Raw genomic sequence first — 25,353 nt, forward strand, 5'->3', positions numbered from 1 at the left:
ATCCCTGGGTGGCGCAGCGGTTTGGCGCCTGCCTTTGGCCCAGGGCGCGATCCTGGAGACCCGGGATCGAGTCCCACGTCGGGCTCCCGGTGCATGGAGCCTGCTTCTCCCTCTGCCTGTGTCTTGCCTCTCTCTCTCACTGTGTGCCTATCATAAATAAATCAAAAAAATTTAAAAAAAAATTTGAGCAAGTATCTGTCCTGACAAATGTTTCCTAATTATAGTTTTTCTCAGCTTTTTGGAAGAGGACTGAAATGTACCTCTATATTTTCCAATCTCTTCCCCTCAGCATTTTGGTTTCTGTAGTGCTAGGTTATGCCAAATGAAATTTATACATATTAATGAAGTTTATACATGAAGTTTTAACACATTCAATTAGTACGTGACTAATTCATAACTTCAGTTCATATACAAACTGCTCTTCTGAAAAGAACTTTAAACTTTTTAAAAAGAAAACTTAAGATATTAGTGTTAGTTGACATCTTATGGTCCATTTTAACTTTGTTATTTGATTTCTGTTTTCTATTTTTAATTTTTTATAGATTGATTGCTTTGTGGAAAGGTACTTGCCAGATGGAAGTTTAGGAAAGGCATTAATCTTGCTTGACTTGAGTAACTTATTTAAGAAAAACACTGAATAATCACTTGCATCTTTAGAGAATGAGAATCCACTAATCTGAACGTGGGCGAAATGAGGTACAGACTGTACTAGAACCTCAGCAGGCATATAGCCTTAGGTCCAGAAGAAACTAAGTTTAGTGGGTCTAGTCACCCTCTTGCCCTGAGGATACATTTGCTCTAAAGGTATTACCCACTGCTTGTAGCACCCACATACTCCGTGGCCCTGCTATGTACATAATAGTGAGCCTCGGGAGAAATTGGAATTGAACCAAAGGATTCAATACAGCTATCTCACATGCGTGCCATCACTTCCATGTAGACTACTAATTCTTAAGGGACAATACTAATAGCATTTCTTTTTTTCAATATGTATAATTAACAGATGATGTCAGACAAGAGAAATGTCATCCTGTTTTCTGTATTTGATGAGAATCGAAGCTGGTACCTCACAGAGAATATGCAGCGCTTCCTCCCCAATGCAGATGTAGTGCAGCCCCATGACCCAGAGTTCCAACTCTCTAACATCATGCACAGTAAGTAAAGCAGCACTCAAATTCAGTGGGTAATGGATAAAAGAAAATTGAAGCCACCAAAATGATGTCCAGAAAGTGGATTAATTTATATGGCATGCAAGAGTCATATTTTCTTAAAAATTGTGGGGCGCCTGGATGGCTCAGTCAGTAAAGTGCCTGCCTTCGGCTGAGATCATGGTCCCGGAGCCCTGGGATCGAGCCCTGCATCAGGCTCCCTGCTCAGGGAGGAACCTGCCTCTTTCTCTCTCCTCTCCCTCTACCTGCTGCTCCCCATGCTTGTGTGCACACATGCTCTGTCTCTCCGTCTCTCTTTCTGTCAAATAAATAAATAAAATATTTTTTTAAAAAATTGCTACGTGAGGATGCCTGGGTAGCTCAAGTCGGTTAAACATCCAACTCTTGGTTTCCGCTCAGGTCATGATCTCAGGGTCCTGGGATCAAGCCCTTGTCAGGCTCTGCACTCAGCAGGGAATCTGCTTGGGATTTTCTCTCCCTCTCCATCTGCCCATCTCCCCACACTCTCACACACTCTCTCTAAAATAAATAAATCTTTTAAAATATTGTTATATATGAACATATACAAATTTATATAAATGCATAAATATGATCATATAATGTATATATATTTTTTCTTATAGAAGGCATCAAATACTGAGAGAACTTTATTTTTAAAGGATAAATAAAAAAATCAAAAAAAATAAAGGTTAAATCAGACACAACTTTCACTTACCCAAATATGCATAATCCATCATTAATATAAAATGTACTCAGGGTGCCTGGCTGGCCCAGTTGGTAGAATGTGCAACTCTTGATCTCAGGGTTGTAAGTTTGAGCCCCTCATTGAATGTAGAGATTACTTAAAACTAAAATAAAAAAAATGTTAATGCACTTTTTTGGAAGAAACCTGGGTGGCTCAGTCAGTTAAACATCTGCCTTTGGCTCAGGTCATGATCTCAGGGTCTGGGGATTGAGCCCAGCATTGGCTCTACCATCAACAGGGAGTCTGCTTGTTTCTCTCTCTCTCTCTCTCTCTCTTTCTCTCTCTCTCTCTGTCTCCTTCTGCCCCCACTTTCTCTCAAATAAATAAAGTAAATCTTAAAAAAAATAAGACAGCAGTCATATAGGGTTTGGGCCCACCCTAACACCTCATTTTAATTAATTACTTATTTAAAAACCCTATGTCTAAGTACAGTCACATTCTGAGACACTAGAGGTTAGAACTTCAACATATGAACTTGGGCAGAAGCACAATTAAACCTATTACAGAATATATACACACAAATCAGAATGGTCAAAAATGTGATTAAAAAATTTCTTTCTCAGGGATGCTAGGGTGGCTTACTTGGTTAAGCATCCAACTCTTGGTTTTGGCTCAGGTCATGATCTCAGGGCCGTGAAATCAAGCCCCATGTTAGGCTCCCAGCTTAGTGCGGAGTCTATTTCAGTTTTTCCCTTTCATCTCTCTCTGCCCTCCCCCCCCACAAAAATAAATAAATCTTTCCCAAAAAATTCAATCTCACTACAGGAAACTGCAAAATAGAATACCCGTGCTCTAACACTTTATACCTATCAGACTGGCAGAATTATAAGACAGCTATTACCAGTGGGCTTTTAAGTATGAGGGTATTCTTATTTAATGCTACTGTATAACTAGTACAGTATTTTGAAACCAATGTGATTGAAACCATTAAAACTAAAAATAATGCCATTTGGACTTCTGGTTCTGGTTAAGATGAAATAAGCACATGTTACCCTGTCTATCCCACTGAATGACAACAAATCTGTAACAGAAGGCATGAAGCAGCTGAGAACTCTGAAAAGTAGTTGGCAGTGGGTAAATTGGGGAAGGAAACCAGAAGATTTAAAAGCATGCCTATTAAAGTGAAGACATGAAACCAAATATGACATGATTATCTGCATAGAAAACCTCAAGAACTCTACAAGAAAACTCCTAGAACTAGTAAGTGAGTTTAGCTTCATTGCAGAATGTGAGGTCAACATACCAAAGTCAGCCATATTTCTATATGCCAACAGCAAACTATTAGAAACATAAATGACAAAAATACCATTTACAATAGCTCAAATAGGCACAAATCTAAAATGTACAAAATCCATACACTGAAAATTGCCAGACATTGATGTAAGAAAATTTAAAAAACATACAATGTTGAAAGACTTACAATATTCCCAGATTGGAAGACTCAGTAAAGATGTCAGCCCTCCCCAAATAGATCTAAGGATTTAATGGAATTCTTAGTAAAATCTAAGTAAGATTTCTTATTTGATAGAGAAAAGCATATCATAAGATTTATATGGAAAGGCAAAGAAACTAGAATAAGCCAAAACAAGTTTGAAAAAGAAAAATTAAAAAAATAAAAAAAAGAAAAATTAAGTTGGAAGACTCATATTACCTGATTTCCAGACTTACTATAAAGCTGCAGCAATCAAGATAGCATTGTATTGACAAAAATCAGTGACATAGAATAGTGTAGAAATACACCCACATATACATGGCCTGTTGATCTTTGGCAAAGACAAAAACAATGCAATGGAGAAAGGGTAGTCTTTTCAACGAATAGTTCTAGAACAATTGGTCAACCATATACAAAAATATGAACCTTGACATAAACCTCACAGTTAAACAAAGATTAACTCAAAATGGATCATAGATCTAAATGTATAATGTAGAACCAAGACCTAGAGTTAGAAGACGACTTCTGATAAATGACATTAAAATCAACATCCAGGGGCGCCAGGGTGGCACAGTGGGTTCAGTGTCTGCCTTCAGCTCAGGTCATGATCCCAGGGTCCTGAAATGGAGCCCCACATCATGCTCTCTGTTTGGGGTGGGGGAACCTGCTTCTCCCTCTCCGTCTGCTGCTCCCCCTGCTTGTGCTCTCTCACTCTCTGTCAAATAAATAAAATCTTTTTTAAAAATCCGTAGAAGGGAAATATTGATAAATTGAATTTCATCAAAATAAAAAACTTGGCTCTACAAAAGATACTGTTAAAGAGAATGAAAAGACAAGCTACAGATCAATGGAAAGTATTTGCAAATCACATATCAGAATGGTCATGGTCAGCAATAAAAAAACCAAACAAACAAACAAAAAAAAAGAAACTTAAAAATGGGCAAAAGATTTGAAGAGACACATCACCAAAGAAGATATATGGAATGTAAATAAGTACCTGAAAGAATACTCAACATCATCAGATATTAAGGAAATGCATATTAAAACCTGAGTGCGGGCAGCCTGGGTGGCTCAGCGGTTTAGCGCCACCTTCAGCCCGGGGTGTGATCCCGGAATCCCAGGATCGAGTCCCGGGTCGGGCTCCCTTCATGGAGCCTGCTTCTCCCTCTGCCTGGGTCTCTGCCTCTCTCTCTCTCTCTCTCTCTCTCTCTCTCTCTCGGTCTCTCATGAATAAATAAATAAAATCTTTAAAAATAAAAAAATAAAACCTGAGTGAGGGGGCGCCTGGGTGGCTCAGCATTTAAGTGTCTGACTCTTAATCTCCGCTGTGTCTCGATTTCAGGGTCATGAGTTCATGCCCTATATTGGGCTCCATGCTTGGCATGGAGACTACTTAAAAAAGCCTCGGTGAGAGGCTAATTTAATAGCTGAAATAAAACATACAATATTAAATATGCTAGCAAGAGTGCAGAGCAACAGGAGCCTTCGCACTGCTGGTGGGAATGTGAAGTAGTATAGTCACTCTGGGAGACAGTCTGGCAGTTTCTTATGAAGTCAAACATCCGGGCACCCGGTGGCTCAGTGGGTTAAGCATCTGCCTTCGGCTCGGGTCATGATCCCAGAGTCTTGCGATTGAGCCCCGCATCGAGCTGCTCCCTGCTCTGAGGGGAGCCTGCTTCTCCCTCTCCCTCTGCCTGCCACTCCCCCTGCTTGTGCTCAAGCTCTCTCTCTCTCTCTCTCTCTCTCTCTCTCTCTCTCTATCAAATAAATAAACAAAATCTTTGCAAAAATAAAATGAAACATGTACTTAGCCTATAATCCAGCAGTACACCTCCTGGGTATTTTCCCTAGAAAAATGAAAACTTAGGTTCACACAAAAACCTGCCCATGAATATTTCTAGAAGTTCTATACATAATTGCTAAAACTTGGAGAACTTGAGCCTTGGGTCAGGGGTGCCCCAGAAGCACTCCCCCTGTGGGCATGCAGCCCACCCTTAGAGCAGGGCCAGGAAAGAGAGCCATTTCCAACTAGAAGTTTGTGCCCTTTGACCAACATCTACCCATTTCCCGCATCCCCCACCCCGGCCACCACCCATTCTACTCTGGTTGTATGAGTTCAGCCTTTTTCGATTCCACGTACAGTATTTGGCTTTCTCTGATTTATTTCACTGATGGTCACATTTCCCTGATGGTTAATGCAGAGCACCTTTTCACGTACCCGTTGACTAATTGCATGTCTTTGGAAAAAATTCTATTCAGTTCCTCTGCCCATTTTATAAATCAGATTTGTTTGATATGGAATTATATGAGTTCTCTATATATCTTGGATATTAACCCCTTATCAGATAAATGATTAGCAAATTTTTCTCCTATTCCTTGGGCTGTTTTTTCATGGTGTTTATTGTTTTTTTTTTAGTTGTGAGAAGCTTTTTAGTTTGATATAACTCTACTTATTAGTTTTTCTTTTGTTGCTTTTGCTTTTCATGTAATATCCAAAAAATCACTGCCAAAACCAATGTCAAAGAGCTTTTTCCCTATGTTTTCTAGGGACTTTACAGTTTCAGGTCTTTTGTTTAAGTCTTTAATCCATTTCAAGTTAATTTCTGTGTGGGGTGTAATGTAAGGGTTCAATTTCATTCCTTTCCATGTGGTTATCCAGTTTTCCCAACATCATTTATTGAAGATACTACCGTTTCCTCATTGAGTATTCTTAACATTTTTTTGAAGATTTTATTTAGGATTTTATTTTATTTTTTTTATTCAATTTTATTTATTTTATTTAGGGATCATGACCTGAGCCAAAGGCAGAGCTTAACTGACTGAGCCACCCAGGTGCCCACCTCATTGAGTATTCTTGACTACATTGTCAAATATTAGTTAAGGATCTACTTCCGGGCTCTTGATTCTGCTTCATTAGTCTATAGGTCTATTTTTATGCCAGTACTGTATTGCTTTAATTACTACAGCTTTGTAACATAGCTTGAAATCATGAAATGTGATGCCTCCAACTTTGTTCTTTTTCAAGATTGCTTTGGCTATTCAGGGTCTTTGTGGTTCCCTATCAATAGAAATATTTCCCATCAGCATTTACCAATAGCTCATTCTGTTTTGCTACCTGTTTGAAATGCTGCCTTTATGGTGTATTAAATTCCCATTTATATCTGTGTCTCTTTCTGGACTCTATATTCTGACTGATATATTCATCTAAACCTGCATATTATCACACCTTTAATTACAATAGATTTATAATATCTTTTAATGCTTTTTAAGGCAAGAAATTTTGACTCTCGATTAGTTGTACTAAGCTAGAGTCTGAGCATTGCTTAGTTGATTTCTGGACCACCACCGTGCAGAATAGACAAATGTTTATTGAATTGGTGGATGGATAGATGTATAGAAGAGGCTGTCAGAAACAATTCCCTTTATAAAGTCCGTGTTACTTTTGTTTAGCTTTTTATTTAGAAATAACTTCAAACTTAACAGAAATTCTACTAAAATAGTATAGAGAGGGGATCCCTGGGTGGCGCAGCGGTTTAGCACCTGCCTTTGGCCCAGGGCGCGATCCTGGAGACCCAGGATCGAATCCCACGTCGGGCTCCCGGTGCATGGAGCCTGCTTCTCCCTCTGCCTGTGTCTCTGCCTCTCTCTCTCTCTCTCTCTCTCTCTCTCTCTCTGTGTGACTATCATAAATAAATAAAAATTAAAAAAAAACTCATAAAAAATAAAAAAAAATAGTATAGAGAACTCCCATATACCCTTTCCCCAGATTCATTAATTTTTAATATTTTTCTATATTTGCTTTATCATTCTCTTTTTTCTCTATAGAGTTACTTTTATTTTTTTAATAATAAATTTATTTTTTATTGGTGTTCAATTTGCCAACATACAGAATAACACCCAGTGCTCATCCCATCAAGTGCCCCCCTCAGTGCCCGTCACCCATTCACCCCCACCCCCCACCCTCTTCCCCTTCCACCCCCCCCCCCAGTTCGTTTCCCAGAGTTAGGAGTCTTTATGTTCTGTCTCCCTTTCTGATATTTCCCACACATTTCTTCTCCCTTCCCTTCTATTCCCTTTCACTATTATTTATATTCCCCAAATGAAAGTTGTCTTTTTATCTGTTAATACTTCATTGTGTGTTTCCTATGAATACAGATATTCTCTTACGTAACCAAATGGAGTTATAAAATTCAGAAAGTTTAACATTGATATAATACATTTATCTAATTGGCAGCCAGTATTCCATTTGTATAAATCAATACCATGCTACTAAAGAGTAGCATTTCCTCCCTCTTCATGAAGGGTCAAGTTCTATGATTCTTCTTGGTTTGGGATTGGGACCTAGCTGATCAAGTATTAACAACCTATTTTTTTGTAAAGTATAATGCAATATCTCTTCTTGGGAATAAGGTAATGGGCATAACATATAATTATTTATGATCATATCTTAACAACCTCAAATAATAAATCTGGATACAGCTAAAACATCTTGTTCTCCTTTTTTTTTTTCAGGCATCAATGGCTATGTTTTTGACAACTTGCAGCTGTCAGTTTGTTTGCATGAGGTGGCGTACTGGTACATTCTAAGTGTTGGAGCACAAACTGACTTCCTGTCTGTCTTCTTCTCTGGATATACCTTCAAACACAAAATGGTCTATGAAGACACACTTACCCTCTTCCCATTCTCAGGAGAAACTGTCTTCATGTCAATGGAAAACCCAGGTTAGTTCTTTATATTATTCTTTATTTTAAGATTTTATGTATTTATTTGAGAGAGAACAGGAGAGAGTGGCAGAGGGTGACAGGGAGGGAGTCCTCGGCACACTCTGCGCTGAGTAAGGAGCACACCATTGGGTTCAATCTCATGACCCTGATATCAGGGCCTGAGCTGAAAATAAGAGTTGAGCACCCAACCAGCTGAGACACCCAGGTAACATAGTTATTTATATTTATAATCTTCTCTCACTAACAGCTGTGATCACTTCAGTAGCCATGTATATGCTCATGTGTGGGCAAATACTAAATGGTTCAAGTGGTCTTAGTTATTGCAAGGCATTTTAATGATGGCAGCATATCAAATATTTAAAGTCTTTCCTTTAAAAAGTGCCTTTACTTACCATTGGTCAAAATTGTAAGTGTGTTTATTAAACTATAGTGGTGAATAAACATGTATAGATGCAATTAACATGTGGAGCTAAATATGATTCTGGGCACTTTGTGAACTTTGGTACTGTTTAATAAGTACCACCTAGAAGCCTTTGCAAGCACATTGTCACCTCTCAGGCCACTGGGAAGCCTTCAAGTTGGATGTGGCTGGCAAACTCTGAGGACAGAGCCCTTGTTTATCTTACTCATCAGTGTATCCCTAAAGTTTATAGTTCCTGTGTATACTAGCTTCTTATTATTTTTTAAATTAATGAATCTAATATGTACAAAAGATAATGAGACAGTATGTGTAACATGATTGTAATTGTCTAAACCAAAGAGAGAAAGTGCCTGTATGTGTATGTTTGTGTGTATAAGCAGAAAAAAGAATATTTTAAATATCAGTATTTTGAGAGGCTTTTAAGTTATTTTGGTGACCACTTAAATTCTAAAGACAAATTAAAACTCTGCTTTATGTGACTTGAGGGAAAAAATTTTAATATAATTTCACTAATGACAAAGCTGAAGCTAAAGCCGCTAGAGAAGATTTCCTGTGTCCAACATGGTAAAGTCTGATGCCTTTTGTTCATTTTATTGATGTAAAATTCACCATTTTAACCATTTATAAGTGTACAGTTCGCTTGCTTCCAGTACATTCACAGTGTTGTGCAACTATTACTATTGTGTAATTGCAAAATATTTCTATCACCCCACAGAGACCCTTTACCAGTAAGCACTCAGGTACCCATTTCCCCCAACACCTCCACTCGTCTACTTTCTGTGTCTATGCATTTGCTGCTTCTGAATATTTCATGACTTCATGATTCATCCATTTTGTGGCAGGTCTCAGTCCATCATTTTTCACTTCACACTCTGCTTTAACCACACATCACCACAAAAAAAGAAATGATAATTATATAAAGTGATACAAGTGCTAGCTAATGCTATGGTGCTGATCATCTTGTAATATATTAAGGTATCAAATCAACACGTTGTACACCTAAAACGTAAACAATCATCTCTGTCAATTATATCTTTTTAAAAGATTTTTTATTTATTTGAGAGAGAGAGAGAGAGAGCACACAAGGGGAGGGAAGGGGCAGAGGGAGAAGGAGAAACAGACTCCTCACTGAGCAGGGAGCCTGACATGGAACTTGAGCCCAGGACCCCAAGATCATAACCCTAGTCGAAGGCAGATGCTTAACAGACTGAGCCACCCAGGTGCCCCAGGTCAATTATATCTTAATAAAAAAGGAAACTAAAAAAAAAATAAATAAAAATAAATAAAAAAAATAAAAAATAAAAAAGGAAACTAGTCAGGACATTTATCACCTGTTTTGATCAATAAAGTTTTATTAGATAACATACACACAAAGGAATAGACATTTTTTGTTTATTGACCCCGTATTTTGCAACCTTGCTATAAGTTCAGTAGTAAGATCTAGCAATTATTTTAGATTCCTATAAGATTTTTTATGTAGGCAATTAAACTGTAAATTTTGACCATTTCAGTTTTTCTTTTCCAATCCCTATACCTATACCTGTTTTTGTGCCTTACTTTTGAATAAAACTATTAATAGCAGAGGGGAAAAAACACACCACACATCACAGGTTTCAGTGAATCATATTCTTTTTTTTTTTTTTTTTAGTGAATCATATTCTTATTATCACCGGGTTTGAAATATTTTCTAATTTCCATTGTAATTTCTTCTTTTACCCACAGATATTTAAAAGTCTTTTATTAAATTTCTACACATATAGGTATTTTCTAATTATCCCTCTGTTGCTGATTTCTCATTTTTACTTCACTGTGGTCACATAACCTATTCAATATGGTTTTATTGGTTTAAAATTTGTTGAGCGTTGCTGTATGCCCAGCATATGATTTACTTTAGCTCATGACCCAATTGCCCTTCAAATGAATATGCTTTCTGAAGTTGTGGTGGACTGTTACATATTTGTCATGTATGTCGAGTTTTGCTCTATTATGTTGTTAAAGTCCTCGTAGGTTTACTTATATTTTGTCTGCTTCTTACAGTTACTGAGAGAACTGTATCAAAACCTTTAACTATGATTGTTCAGTTTCTGTTCTCTTTAATAACTGTGTCAAAATAAGTGAGGCAACATAAAATCACGGCATTAATTATTGATGATTGTTATATACTCTTATGAAATTAGCCATTTTATCATGAAATATCCTTTTATTATGAAATATCCTACTTTGTCTGAAGTAGTACTTCTTGCCCCTAACACCTGCTTTGTCTCAGATGTATTGCCTTAACAATATTAATTTTGGTTAATGTTTGTGCAATATATATTTTTCCATTCTTACACTTTACACCTGTGTCCTTATATTGATAGTATATCCCTTCAACATTTTTTGTAGTGCAAGTCTGCTAATTCCATCCCTCCTCACTCTAGAGCAACTTGATGCTACCGGGGAATCCCCTCTGAGGGATTTCTTCTCATGAGGAAAGGAAACGAGAGGACTCTAGCACCTCTAATCACCACCTAAAGACCTCCACAGTCTTCACAGATACTGAAGCCAGCTTGAAGAGCTGCTCAGAGTTTAAGCTGCATCTTCTCCCCAGGGACATGCTGCTAGCCCTGCTCCCTGGGACCTGGGCCTGCCTCCATGGCACCTGCCATCCTCAAGGGCTTCAGTCGCTACTGTTGCCCGGCTCCTCAGGGCCTGAGGCACCACCACAGTACCCCGTCATCCCTGGGGCCCATCCTGCTGTTGTAGCCTGCCGCCAGTACTCACCACCCACCAGGGCCTAGGCAATGTGGCATGCCCCAGAGACCAGGGGGTAATCTATGCATACCTGAGTTTTGCACAATGACACCATCACAGCATATGTGCCTATGCCCCAAGACCCAGGAAGCATGGTAGTTTCGTGCACGCCTGAGCCTAGGACCCTGACTGCACTGCCACTCTGAGTGTCTACACCTTGAAAACTAACACGACCACTACTGCATGCACCCCTCTGCCCCAGAAACCAGCACCATCACCAAGACTCAGCACCAAGAAAGATCCCCCAGCTAGAACATTCCCCTGTGGGTGAAAAGGAGAACAAGAGGACCCCAGCAGCCTCCATCACCTAAGAATCCAACAACTCTCACCACCACTGCTACTAGACACAGCACTGGCCACTAAGGACCCCCTTCCATTCTTCACTAACATTGACCACAGCTGACAGAGCTGCATAGAAATTATGCTACTGTGCCCTCCCTGTCACTGGAGCTGCTGAACCCCACCCAGACAGCACGCTTAGAGCCACCCACAGGTGAAAGTCATTCCAAGTCCGTCCATAAAGACTAGAATAGGTGATTGCTTCCTCAAATGTGCAGACATCAGTGCAGGGCCACAAGAAACACACACACACACACACAGAGAGACACACACACACATACAAGAAAACCTGACACCACCAGGGGAACACAGTAACTTTCCAATAACTGACCCTAAAGAAATGGAAGTCTACAGATTGCCTGTAAAGGAGCTCAAACTTATTATTTTAAGGAAGCTCAGCAAGATACAAGAGAACACAAACAGATAATTCAACAAAATTGGGAAAATAATACATTATTAACAAATAAGTTCAAAAAAGAAAAATCATTCAAAAAATTCTGGAGCTAAAGAATACAATGAATGAAATGGGGGGCGGAATGCATCAGACTTAAACAGAGGAAAGAATCTGTGAATTCAATTACAAGTCTTTTGAAATTACCCAGTCTGAGAAAAAAAGAACAAAGAAAGCAGAACTCAAGGGATACCATTGAATTTTTCCCAAAAAGACATACAAATGGCCAGTAGGTATATGATAAGGTCTTCGGCATCATTAATCATCAGGAAAATGTAAATCAAAACCACAATGAGATTTCCCTCACATCTGTTAGGGTGGCTGTTATCAAAGACTAGAGATAACAAACGCTGGTGCAGATGTGGAAAAGAGGGAACCCTCATGCTTTGTTGACGGGAATGTAAACTGGTGCGACCAGTCTGGAAAACAATATGAGGTTCCTCACAAATTAAAAGTAGAACTGAAATATGATCCAGCAATACCACTTCTGAGGATGTAGCCAAATGAAGTGAAATAATGATTTCAAAAAGATATGTGCACCCCTGTGGCTATTGCAGCATCATGCACGAGAGCCAAGATATGGAAATAACCTGAGTGTCTATTGATGGATGAATGGATAAAGAAAATGTGATATATATGTATACATATTACGTGCTAGCCATGGGTGACTAAGAGCTCTCGTCTATTGGAGCTTGAGGTGTGCTCCGATCTACCTGTGATCAGCTGGGCTCTGTCTCTCTGGGTTACTTTAATGAAAACTAATTCCAAGATGTCTAACAGCTTACAAAAATAATGAGTTCACTGAAAGTCCTGGTGATATCACTGAGGCAGGAGACTGGTCTATATATGTGTAGTGCTGACCAAGTCTGAAACTTGGGTGGGCATCTTATTCCTTTTTAAAAAATTTTTTTATTTATTCATGAGAGACAGAGAGAGAGAGAGAGAGAGAGAGGCAGAGACCCAGGCAGAGGGAGAAGCAGGTTCCATGCAGGGAGCCCAACGTGGGACTCGATCCTGGGTCTCCAGGATCACGCCCTGGGCCGAAGGTGGTGCTAAACCGCTGAGCCACCCGGGTGTCCCAATCATTATGTTTTAAATTAACTTTTACTTCTTGTTATAAAATTTCAGCAAATACAGATATAACCACAGTCCTCCTTGATCTCTATTGCCAATCCCAGGCCCTTCTCAGAGTTTGGTATATGTCATTTCAAACCTGTTTGTGGAGTTTCATTTTCTCTTTTCTCAATTACTGTCCTCCTTAGAAAAAAGAAGGAACTGGTTGTGTCCAAGTTATAACAGTAGAATTTTAAGAATCAAAACCCTTATTTAGGGATCCCTGGGTGGCGCAGTGGTTTGGCGCCTGCCTTTGACCCAGGGCGTGATCCTGGAGACCCGGGATCGAATCCCACATCGGGCTCCCGGTGCATGGAGCCTGCTTCTCCCTCTGCCTGTGTCTCTACCTCTCCCTCTCTCTGTGTGACTATCATAAATAAATTTTAAAAAATTAAAAAAAAAACGCCTTATTTAAATTATTCATTTCAGCTCCTATCCTGGTCTACTCTGACCCAGTATCAGTTTTTTTTTCCTTCAAATTTTTGTTTGAATTCTAAAAAAAAAAAAAAAAAAAAAAGAATTCTAGTTAGTTAGCATATAGGGAGGGTAACATTGGTTTCAGGAGTAGAATTCAGTGACTCACCACTTACATACATCACCAGTGCTCATCATAACAAGTGCCCCCCTTAATCCCCATCACCCATCCAGCCCCCAGCCCCCACCCACCTCCTTCCATCAGCCCTCAGTTTCTCTGTAGAGTTCAGAGTCTCTTATAGTTTGTCTCCATCTCTCTGTCTTTCCCCCTCCCCTATGTTCATCTGTTTTGTTTCTTAAACTCCACACATGGGTGAAGTCACATGGTATTTCTCTTTCTCTGACTGACTTATTTCGCTTAGCATGACACCCTCTAGCTCCATCCATGTTGTTGCAAGTGGCAAGCTCTCATTCTTTCTGATGGCTGAGTAACATTCCATTGTGTATAGACCACATCCTCTTTATCCCTTTGTCAGTCAGTGGACATGTGGGCTCTTTCCATAGTTTGGCTACTGTGGATAATGCTGCTATGAACATTGGGGTGCATGTACCCCTTCAAATGTGTATCTTCGTATCCTTTGACCTAAATAGTTTTATGCCACCAAAAATATGCTTTAAATGTCATGAATTTAGGCTCCAAATCCACAAACTTATGATATAGTTATGTCTCTATTTTTAGTGAAATCACATCGTTAGGACTATGTAAATGTTCACTATGAAATCAAATAGGATTTCATTTCTTGTTTTTATTACTTGTTTAACAGGAACTTCTAAATGTTTTACTGTTTATATTATAATATTTTCCCTTTAGTTATTCTCTTTTCAAGAGCTTTATTATACAACATATATTCTTTTTTACATAGAAACTGATCTCCTGGACCCATGCATCTTCCTCCCTTCTGGGCTGGTTCTTTCTAGGACTGACTGAGTATCAGTTATTAACTTGGGACTTTTGTTCATCCTCCTTCAGGATAGGTGTCTCTTTCCTGGATCTCCTGTCGTTCTATTTTTTTTAATATACAATATACTCCTTTGTTTTGGTAGAAAACACACTCCCATCACTTCTTGAGAGTGGCTCCTTTAGAGGTAGAATTTCTGAATCCTTGTATGTAGAAAATGTGTTCTAATTTCCCATTTGATTGATTATCAGGCTGCACATAGAGTGCAATGTGCATTAATTTGACCATAAAAACCTTTTCTGTGGGCATCCCATTATCTTAGAGGTCTCTATGGAAATATATTTTGGGGAAAGTTTTCCCTTTGAGGGAAAGCTGGATTTAGCTAAGATTTTGCTTGCAAATGTCATGCAAGATGAAGAGGCTATTAAGGTACCTGATGGGTAGCTTGGTAAAGGTATATTTTTTTTTACTTATGTTTATGCATCTACTTTACCGCTATGAAGTTCCTTCACTTGAACAATCCTGTCCATAGTAAGAATTAATATTGCTAGCACTGTAATGGAATTTTATGTGTATCCTAAACCTGAGTCCTTCTGCCTTGTGATTTCTTTCTTTCTTTTTTTTTTTTTTTTTTTGCCTTGTGATTTCTTATTCTGCAAATCAGTGACAGTGGAAGCTAGTCATTGTGTTATGTGATTTGAATACTTTATATGATAGGGCAGATGCATTGGCTTCATTTACATATGAGAAAACTGGAACTCAGAGAGCTCAGTTGACTTGCTCAAAATCACACAGCTGGTAAATGGCAGAGCTAGGATTTGAACCCAGGCAATCCCACTCTAAGAACGTGTGCCATTATGTTGTATAGCAATAATAGCTAGCCTACATAAAGTTTCAAGAATTAAGTCATTATCAGGACACCTGGGTGGCTCAGTGGTTGAGCGCCTGCCTTTGGCTCAGGGCATGATCCCAGATTCCCAGTTCGGGTCCCACATCGGGCTCCTTGCATGGAGCCTGCTTCTCCCTCTGCCTGTGTCTCTGCCCCTCTCTCTCTGTGTGTCTCATGAATAGATAAATAAAATATTTTTTAAAAAAGAATTAAGTCATTATCATCATCAATGAGTTCTGTGTGAGGGTGCTTGGGTGGCTCAGTTAAGCATCCTTCTCTTGGTTTCGGCTCAGGTCATGATCTCAGGGTGGTAAGTTCAAGCCCCATGCTGGGCCCTGTGCTCTGTGCCAAGTCAGCTTGAGATTCTTCCCCCTCCTCCCTCCGCCTCTGCTCCTCCCCCAGCTCACATGCACCCATGCTCTCTGTCTCTCTCTAAAATAAAAAGATGAAGTCTTTAAAAAAGAAAAAAAAGATTTCTGTGGGACTATTAAGACTCTCCACTATTGGTGGTGCCTGAGTGAATCAGTCGGTTAAACATCTGCCTTTGGTTCAGGTCATGGTCTCAGGGTCCTGACATCGAATCCGATATGGGTCTCGCTGCTCAAAGGGGAGTCTGCTTCTCCCTCTCCCTCTGCCCCTGCCCCCTCACTCATGCTCTCTCCCTCCCTCAAATAAATAGGAGCTTCGAAAAAAAACTCTCCACTATTGTATATGTTAATTACATTTCTCCATTTTTATCCCAGTATCTATTCATTTTTAATCACAGACCTTTCTTGTGATTACAGACAGATGTACCACAATAGCAGCAATGCGATAACCACTTTCACTACCCTTGTTGGACTGTTTAGGTGCCGGGGATTTCACCTGATGACCTGTAGTACAATGGTACCAAGTAGTATTTTTTCATTATCTGGGAATAGAGGAGAAGAACTACTAATACAGTACTTGCTTGGGACCAGGGTTGTGAGTAACCAGAATTTTATTTTTCCTCATCTCTAGGTCTGTGGGTTCTGGGGTGCCACAACTCAGACTTTCGGAACAGAGGCATGACAGCCTTACTGAAGGTTTCTAGTTGTAACAGGAACATTGATGATTATTATGAGGACACATACGAAGATATTCCAACTCCCCTGCTAAATGAAAACAATGTAATTAAACCTAGAAGCTTCTCCCAGAATTCAAGGCACCCTAGCACTAAGGAAAAGCAATTGAAAGCCACCACAACTCCAGAAAATGACATAGAGAAGATTGACCTTCAATCTGGAGAAAGAACACAGCTGATTAAAGCACAAAGTGTCTCCTCTAGTGATTTGTTGATGCTGTTGGGACAGAATCCTACTCCACGTGGACTGTTCTTATCTGATCTCCGAGAGGCCACAGATAGAGCCGATGACCATTCACGTGGAGCAATAGAAAGAAACAAGGGCCCACCTGAAGTGGCAAGTCTCAGACCAGAGCTCCGTCACAGTGAGGACAGAGAATTTACTCCTGAGCCAGAACTGCAGTTAAGATTAAATGAGAATTTGGGGACAAATACAACAGTAGAGTTGAAGAAACTTGATTTAAAAATTTCTAGTTCATCAGACAGTCTAATGACTTCACCAACAATTCCATCAGATAAGTTGGCAGCAGCTACTGAAAAGACAGGTTCCTTAGGACCCCCAAATATGTCAGTTCACTTTAACAGTCATTTAGGTACCATTGTATTTGGCAATAATTCATCCCACCTTATTCAGTCTGGTGTACCTTTGGAATTGAGTGAAGAAGATAATGATTCCAAGTTGTTAGAAGCACCTTTAATGAATATTCAAGAAAGTTCACTGAGAGAAAATGTATTATCAATGGAGAGTAATAGGTTATTTAAAGAAGAAAGAATTCGTGGACCTGCTTCATTAATCAAAGATAATGCTTTATTCAAAGTTAATATCTCTTCGGTAAAGACAAACAGGGCACCAGTTAACTTAACAACTAATAGAAAGACTCGTGTTGCTATCCCAACATTATTAATTGAGAACAGTACCTCAGTCTGGCAAGATATTATGTTAGAAAGGAATACTGAGTTTAAAGAAGTAACTTCTTTGATTCATAATGAAACGTTTATGGACAGAAATACTACAGCTCTGGGGCTAAATCATGTGTCAAATAAAACTACTTTATCAAAAAATGTGGAAATGGCCCACCAAAAAAAAGAAGACCCTGTGCCACTACGTGCAGAAAATCCAGATCTATCATCCTCCAAGATACCGTTCTTGCCAGATTGGATAAAGACCCATGGCAAGAACTCCCTAAGCTCTGAGCAAAGGCCCAGTCCAAAACAATTAACATCTTTAGGATCAGAAAAATCTGTGAAAGATCAGAACTTTTTGTCAGAGGAGAAGGTGGTAGTAGGAGAGGATGAATTTACGAAGGACACAGAACTCCAAGAGATTTTTCCAAACAACAAGAGCATATTTTTTGCTAACTTGGCTAATGTCCAAGAAAATGATACATACAATCAAGAAAAAAAATCTCCGGAAGAGATAGAAAGAAAGGAAAAATTAACCCAGGAGAATGTGGCTTTGCCTCAGGCACATACTATGATTGGCACTAAGAACTTCCTGAAGAACCTTTTCTTACTAAGCACTAAGCAAAATGTAGCAGGTTTAGAAGAGCAGCCATATACTCCAATACTTCAAGACACCAGGTCATTAAATGATTCGCCACATAGTGAAGGGATTCATATGGCCAATTTCTCAAAAATAAGGGAAGAAGCAAACTTGGAAGGCTTGGGAAATCAAACAAACCAAATGGTAGAGAGGTTTCCAAGCACTACGAGGATGTCTTCTAATGCAAGTCAGCATGTTATCACTCAATGTGGTAAGCGGAGTTTGAAACAACCCAGACTCTCACAAGGAGAAATAAAGTTTGAAAGGAAGGTTATTGCAAATGACACTTCAACCCAGTGGTCCAAAAACATGAACTATTTGGCCCAGGGAACCCTCACACAGATAGAGTATAATGAGAAAGAAAAAAGGGCCATTACTCAGTCCCCCCTATCAGATTGTTCTATGAGGAATCATGTCACCATTCAAATGAATGACTCTGCATTACCCGTTGCAAAGGAATCAGCATCTCCATCAGTTAGACATACAGATCTGACCAAGATCCCATCCCAACACAACTCTTCTCATCTTCCAGCATCAGCCTGTAATTATACCTTTAGAGAGAGGACTTCTGGAGTCCAAGAAGGCAGTCATTTCTTACAAGAAGCCAAAAGAAATAACCTCTCTTTAGCCTTTGTAACCTTAGGAATAACTGAAGGGCAAGGAAAGTTCAGCTCCCTGGGGAAAAGTGCCACAAACCAACCCATGTACAAGAAACTTGAAAACACTGTTCTCTTGCAACCAGGCTTGTCCGAAACATCTGACAAAGTTGAATTACTTTCTCAAGTTCATGTTGATCAAGAAGACTCTTTCCCTACAAAAACTAGCAATGATTCTCCTGGCCACCTGGATCTCATGGGAAAGATCTTCCTTCAGAAAACACAGGGACCTGTTAAAATGAATAAAACAAATAGCCCTGGAAAAGTGCCCTTTCTGAAATGGGCAACAGAAAGCTCTGAAAAGATTCCCTCCAAGCTGCTGGGTGTCCTTGCTTGGGATAACCACTATGATACCCAGATACCAAGTGAAGAGTGGAAATCCCAAAAAAAGTCACAGACGAACACAGCTTTTAAAAGGAAAGACACCATTTTGCCCCTGGGCCCTTGTGAAAATAATGATTCAACAGCAGCAATAAATGAAGGACAAGATAAGCCCCAAAGAGAAGCTATGTGGGCAAATCAAGGAGAGCCTGGAAGGTTGTGCTCTCAAAACCCACCAGTCTCAAAACACCATCAAAGGGAAATAACCGTTACTACTCTTCAGCCAGAGGAAGACAAATTTGAGTATGATGACACCTTCTCAATTGAAATGAAGAGAGAAGATTTTGACATCTACGGCGACTATGAAAATCAGGGCCTCCGCAGCTTTCAAAAGAAAACACGACACTATTTCATTGCTGCAGTGGAGCGTCTCTGGGATTATGGGATGAGTAGATCTCCCCATATACTAAGAAACAGGTATGGGTGCATTGATTATTCCTCTGCCTTCAGGTGCTGAAACAATAGAAGAGACACCGCTAATCTGTAGGAATGTGACTCCAAAGATTGATGATAAAGGAAAGAAGAACCCTTAGATCCAGGTAGCAAAATCTAGATGAAGCCAAGGAGTAAATAGGAGGTTAGATGGTGACACCAACAATGAGAGTTAGAGGATGATCAATCCAGAAGGCATGAAACTCTTACTCTAGAGAGACGGAGGAGAAGAGGGGTTTACAAAAGGTACCTGAATCAGGGGTAGCATCAATGGGGAGCATGAAGAAAGTCAACCTCACCCATCAACCTCATGAGCCACAGGAGTAGTCTTAGTCTTGTGAAAAGGTTCTGAGAGAGGCAGGAGGGAGAAGTGAAGCGTGTGGTACAGAGGTTGAGAATGCAGGGAAAGTTGTTTTCCATAGTACTAGGGATCCAGGGAGCAAAGTGGGAGGATTTGGTTGTTAGGGGAGCAGAGGGAGGTTGGGCACAGAAGAGAAGGCATAGAGAAATTTGGAAGATAAACTTAAGGAGAGTCAGTGTCAGTCAACAGATATTTATTGAGCACCTGCTATATGCCAGACACTTTTGTAGACACTGGGATGCAATAAAGTAGAAGCTTATATGCTATTGGGGAGAGCAAGCGATAAGTTAGTAGAAAAATAAATAGGAGAATCTTGACGGTGCATTCAGGAGATAGAATCAAATAATGTGATAGAGAGTAACTGGGGGTGTTACTTTAGCTGTGATGGTCAGAGAAATCCTCTTTGTGGAATTGAGACCTAAAAGATGATAAAAGGACAGCTGCTGGAGCTCTGAGAGATGTTTCCTGGCAGAGGGAATAAGAAATGCAAAGGCCCTACAAATGGAACAAATCCTCTCTCTCTCTCTCTCTCTCTCTCTCTCTCCCTCTCCCTCTCTCTCTCTCTGTGTGTGTGTGTGTGTGTGTGTGTGTGTGACTATCATAAATAAATAAAAATTTTAAAAAAGGAAAAAAATTTGGGATCCCTGGGTGGCGCAGCGGTTTAGCACCTGCCTTTGGCCAGGACACGATCCTGGAGACCCGGGATCGAATCCCACGTCAGGCTCCCGGTGCATGGAGCCTGCTTCTCCCTCTGCCTGTGTCTCTGCCTCTCTCTCTCTCTCTCTGTGACTATCATAAATAAATAAAAAATTTTTTAAAAAAGGAAAGGAACAAATCTGAGGAACAGAAAAAGGACCAGTATGACTGGAGTACAGTGAAAACTGGGGGGGAGGGCTTATAGGAGACGAGGTAGTCAAGATGAGCAGTGGTCAGATAACAGAGGTCCTAGAGGAAGACTAGGTGCCCTCTTCATTACTCTTGTCACTTTCTGACCTCGCTTTCTACCTCAAATGGATCCTTATTGCTGCATAATAACTATATAGAGTATTTCCGTAGTCTACGGACTTTCCTGCTGTCCTGGACCCCTATTTTACATTTTCTACTTTTCCTTAAATCTCCAACCCCTTTTACCCATTCTCCAACAGCCCTTCTCATTCATAGCTAATGCTTGTGCAGTGAACCTCCAGACTTGCAACACACTTATTGACATCTGTAACCATATACTGTCTTTATGCTTATGACAATAAATAGACTATGTTCCTAAGGCCAACCTCTCCAGTTTCCTAGTCAACCATCTCCAACTTTGCATTACAGTCATTTTCATCTTATCCTATACTCAATTCATAATCAAATACTGGTTATTTCTTGAAATTAAAACCAATTGGATTCTTTGATGGATTAGATGTGGTGAGAGAAAAAGATGAGTTAAGAATAACTTCAGTGTTTAGAGTCTAAGTAACTAAAGAGAAGGAATGAATGGTCATTGTCTGCCATGCAAAAGGCTGGACAAACACCAGGTTTGGGGAAGGGACAGAGATTAAGAGACTAATTATGTACGTGATAAGATAGGGAGTTTATACATGAATCTCAGGTTCAAGGAAGATAACTGAAATGGAGATATACAACTGGATTTTATCTGCATAAGAGTAGACCATCATGAGACTAACTGTAAACAGAAAAGAGGAGAGTTTGAACAACTAATACCCAACACTCTAACATTTAAAGGTCAGGGAGGGGCACCTGGGTGGCTCAGTCAGTTAAGCTGCTGCCTTCGGCTCAGGTCATGATCCCAGGGTCCTGGGATCAAACTCCACATTGGGCTCCCTGTTTCTCCCTCTCCCTCTGCCCCTCCACCTGCTTGTGCATTCTCTCTCTCTCTCTCATAAATAAATAAATAAATAAATAAATAAATAAATAAATAAATAAAATCTTTTAAAAAATAAAGGTCAGGGAAATGAAGAACTAGTGAAGTTGACAGAGAAAGATTGGCAGTGAGGTTAGTACAAAAATAAAGGAAACTTGGTATCAGAGAGACCAGGTGAAAACACACATCAAGGATGGAATAATCAACTATCAGATACTACTGAGAGTTCAACTAAGACAGGGACTGAGAATTAGTAATGTAAAGATCAACAGTGACCTTGAAAATGTTTTTATAGAATAATGAAGATAAAAGACTTTTGGGAGTGGCTTACAGAAGGAATAAATGGAAAAGAATCCAGCTACTTCTCTCTGCCTCAGTGGCCACCATTCTGGTCTAAACCATCCTCAACTCACCCAAATTATTGGAATATCCTCTTAACTAGACTTCCAGCTTCCAGCCTGGCCCTTATATAGTCTTCTCCCAACACAGCAGCTAAAGTAAATTTTCAAATTGTAGTTCTGATTATTGTTCTCTGCTCCAAATCTCCCAGTAGATTTCCTTCTCACCTTTAGTAAATTCCAAAGTCCTCACCATGGCCTTCAAGTTTCTGAGATATGCCCCTCTGAAACCTCTCTGATCTCATCTCTTACCATTGTTTCCTGCTCACTCTGTTCCAGCCACACTGGCTTCATTGCTCTTCCTCAAATGCAACTAATATATACCTTTCTCTAAGCCTTTGAACTTTGTGTTCTCTGCTTGGAATTCTCATCCTGTGATATCTTAATATTCATTCTCTCACTGCCTCCAGGTTGCTGCTCAAGTTTTATCTTATCAGTGAGACTTTCCCTGAACACTCTATATACATATAGTTCCTACCGTACTTTTTAAACGCACTTACTAGCACCTGAAATAGTATACATTACTTGTCTGTTGTCTATGTTCCCCAACTAGAAAATAAGTTCATTGAGAACACAAATTTTGAAGGTTTTGTTCAATGGTATATCCCCAGAACCTTAAACAGTGCCTGGCATATGATAGATGCTCAAATATTTGTGAATGAATTACTAAATGATGGACGTAAGGAGGCAAGAGCAGGTCTTTTTATGTATGTCTGAACTCCAGAGAGTACCAACTAAATGGTAACACAGGTTCCATGGGCAAGAATAGAAGCAGGGAGACCTACTAAGAGGATGTCATAGTCATCTAGGTAAGAGAAGACAGAGTATATAGACCAAAATAGTGGTGCTAAAAACCAAAAGAAAAGGAAAGATGCCAAGTGTGATTTGAAGATAAGCAGACAGGACTTGCTGTTAGATTGAGTAGGTGGGGGAATAGAGAGAAAGAAATCAAAGAAGATTTTTAGGTTTTTTTCCTAAGCAACTAGGTGGATGATGGTGACATTTAATGACATGTGGAAGGCTTGAGGTAGAAGAGATTTATTTGACAAAACCCTCAAGGGTTTGTTTTGAACATATGTAGTTTAAGATGCCCACTAGGCCTCTAGCTGAGATGTTGAGTAGGCAGTTGGATATATGAGTCTGGAGTCCAAGGAAGAGATCTATGCTAATGATGAATAAATTTGGGAGTTGTAAGCATATTGATAGCACTCAAGTAAGACTTGTTGGTACTATCAAGATAATAAAAATGGATGTAAACCATAGAGGGTATTATGCTGAGTGAAATAAGTCAATCGGAGAAGGAAAATCATCATATGGTTTCACTCATATGGGGAATATAAGAAATGGTGAAAAGGGTCATAAGGGAAAGGAAGGGAACTGAGTAGGAAAAATTAGAGAGGGAGACAAACCATGAGAGACTCCTAACTCTGGGAAACACACAAAGGGTTGTGGAAGGGGAGATGGGTGGGGGGAATGGGGTGACTGGGTGACAGGCAATGAAGAGGGCACTTGATGAGATGAACACTGGGTGTTATGCTATATGTTGGCAAATTGAATTTTAAGTAAAAAAAAATAGTATTAAAAAATGCCCATTTAAACTGGTTTCCGAAAGGTCTCAGGGTAACAGTAAACCAGTTAACTCACTTCATTGACATGCATTTTCTATTCTTGATCATAATTTATGTAAGTTGGGTTGGCAGTGTCTGCAGACATCTGGCCGAAGAAAACATAAAACCTCTCAACATCCTAGGCCTCAACTTATTTTCACAAATATTTCAGATATAATGTCCAGAACACAAAGATACAGGGTAAAAAACAAAATGGAAAAAAGAAAAGAAGCCATGGAGACAATAAAGAGCCAAAACAAACTCACAGACTTAAGATCTAGGAGTCACATATAGTTATTAAAACACTTATGCTTTGTGTAGTAAAAATTGGTGAACTAGTAGGTAAGTAAAATTAAATAGTATGGAATGCAGAGGTTTTTTTTTTAAAATATTTTATTTATTTGGCAGCCTGGGTGGCTCAGCAGTTTAGCGCCACCTTTGGCCCAGGGCCTGATCCTGGGGACCTGGGATCGAGTCCCACATCAGGCTCCCTGTATGGAGCCTACTTCTCCCTCTGCCTGTGTCTCTGCCTCTCTCTGTGTGTGTGCATGTCTCATGGCTAAATAAATAAAATCTAAATAAAAATATTTTATTTATTTATTTGAGAGAGAGAGTACAATCAGAGGAAGGGGCTGAAGGAGAGGGAGAACAGACATGGGGCTCTACCCCGGGACTCCAGGATCACTACCTGAGCTGAAGGCAGACCCTTAACACACTGAGCTACCCAGGCGCTCCCTTGCAGATATTTTTTAATGGAAAATAGAAAAGAGATGATAAAAAAAACTATAGCCAGCTGTATTTTCCAAAGATGGATGTGCCAATATGTTCTGTCCTGTATGCCCTTGTACAGTATGAACTTGCTATTCTCCCATTCAAGAGGTAAATAAAGCCTGATCCCCCTCATCTTGATCTGGCTTGGCATTAGGACTCATTTGTGATCAATAGAATATAACAGAAATTTGTGACCTATAGACGTGCTGGAAGGGATGCTGGTTCAGAAAATACCATGTAGCATACATCTAGCTCTCCTCGGATGCTCTCTCTGGAAGAAGCCAGCCATTATGTCAGAAATCTGGTTATCCTGGGTGCTGTCATGCTGGAAAGGTCACACATACAGGCCTTCTGGTCAAGAGTCTCAGTAGAGTCTAGCTTTCCATTGTTCTCCACCAAGGCATGAGGCATATGAGTAAAGCCATATTGGACCCTCCAAATAAGCCAAGACACCAGCTGAATACCACTGAGTGACTACATATGACACAATGAGGAGCAAAACTATCACCTAGCCTAACACTGCTGGAATTCTGACTTAACAGAATTGACAAGTATAATCAAATGGTTGCTGTTTTTAAGCCACTCAATTTTGAGGTAGTTTGTCATACAGCAACAGACAACCAGAGGAGACTTAAAGGATAGAGTGTGAAGGATTTACTTATTTTTAATTGAAAGCTCAGAAGGAAAGAGTGATTAGAAGAGAAGCAGTATTTGAAGGTGTAATGGCTGAGTATTTTCCAAAATTAAAAAATGTCATCAATGCAAAGATTCAGGAAGCTCAACAAATC

At 39.7% G+C, this 25,353-nt stretch overlaps 1 protein-coding gene across 2 annotated transcripts in view; it reads left to right on the forward strand.

Moving 5' to 3' along the window:
* F8 (coagulation factor VIII) overlaps nt 1–25,353 on the forward strand; it is a 148,528-nt gene that overhangs the window by 69,141 nt on the left and 54,034 nt on the right. For both annotated transcript variants that reach the window (XM_077888609.1, XM_077888608.1), the window contains exons 12-14: nt 1,004–1,154; nt 7,859–8,068; nt 16,450–19,549. In XM_077888609.1, the coding sequence (XP_077744735.1) occupies nt 1,004–1,154; nt 7,859–8,068; nt 16,450–19,549 (3,461 nt within the window). The remainder of the gene's footprint in view (nt 1–1,003; nt 1,155–7,858; nt 8,069–16,449; nt 19,550–25,353) is intronic.

Source organism: Canis aureus, chromosome X, assembly GCF_053574225.1.
Source record: "Canis aureus isolate CA01 chromosome X, VMU_Caureus_v.1.0, whole genome shotgun sequence".
NCBI lineage: Eukaryota > Metazoa > Chordata > Mammalia > Carnivora > Canidae > Canis > Canis aureus.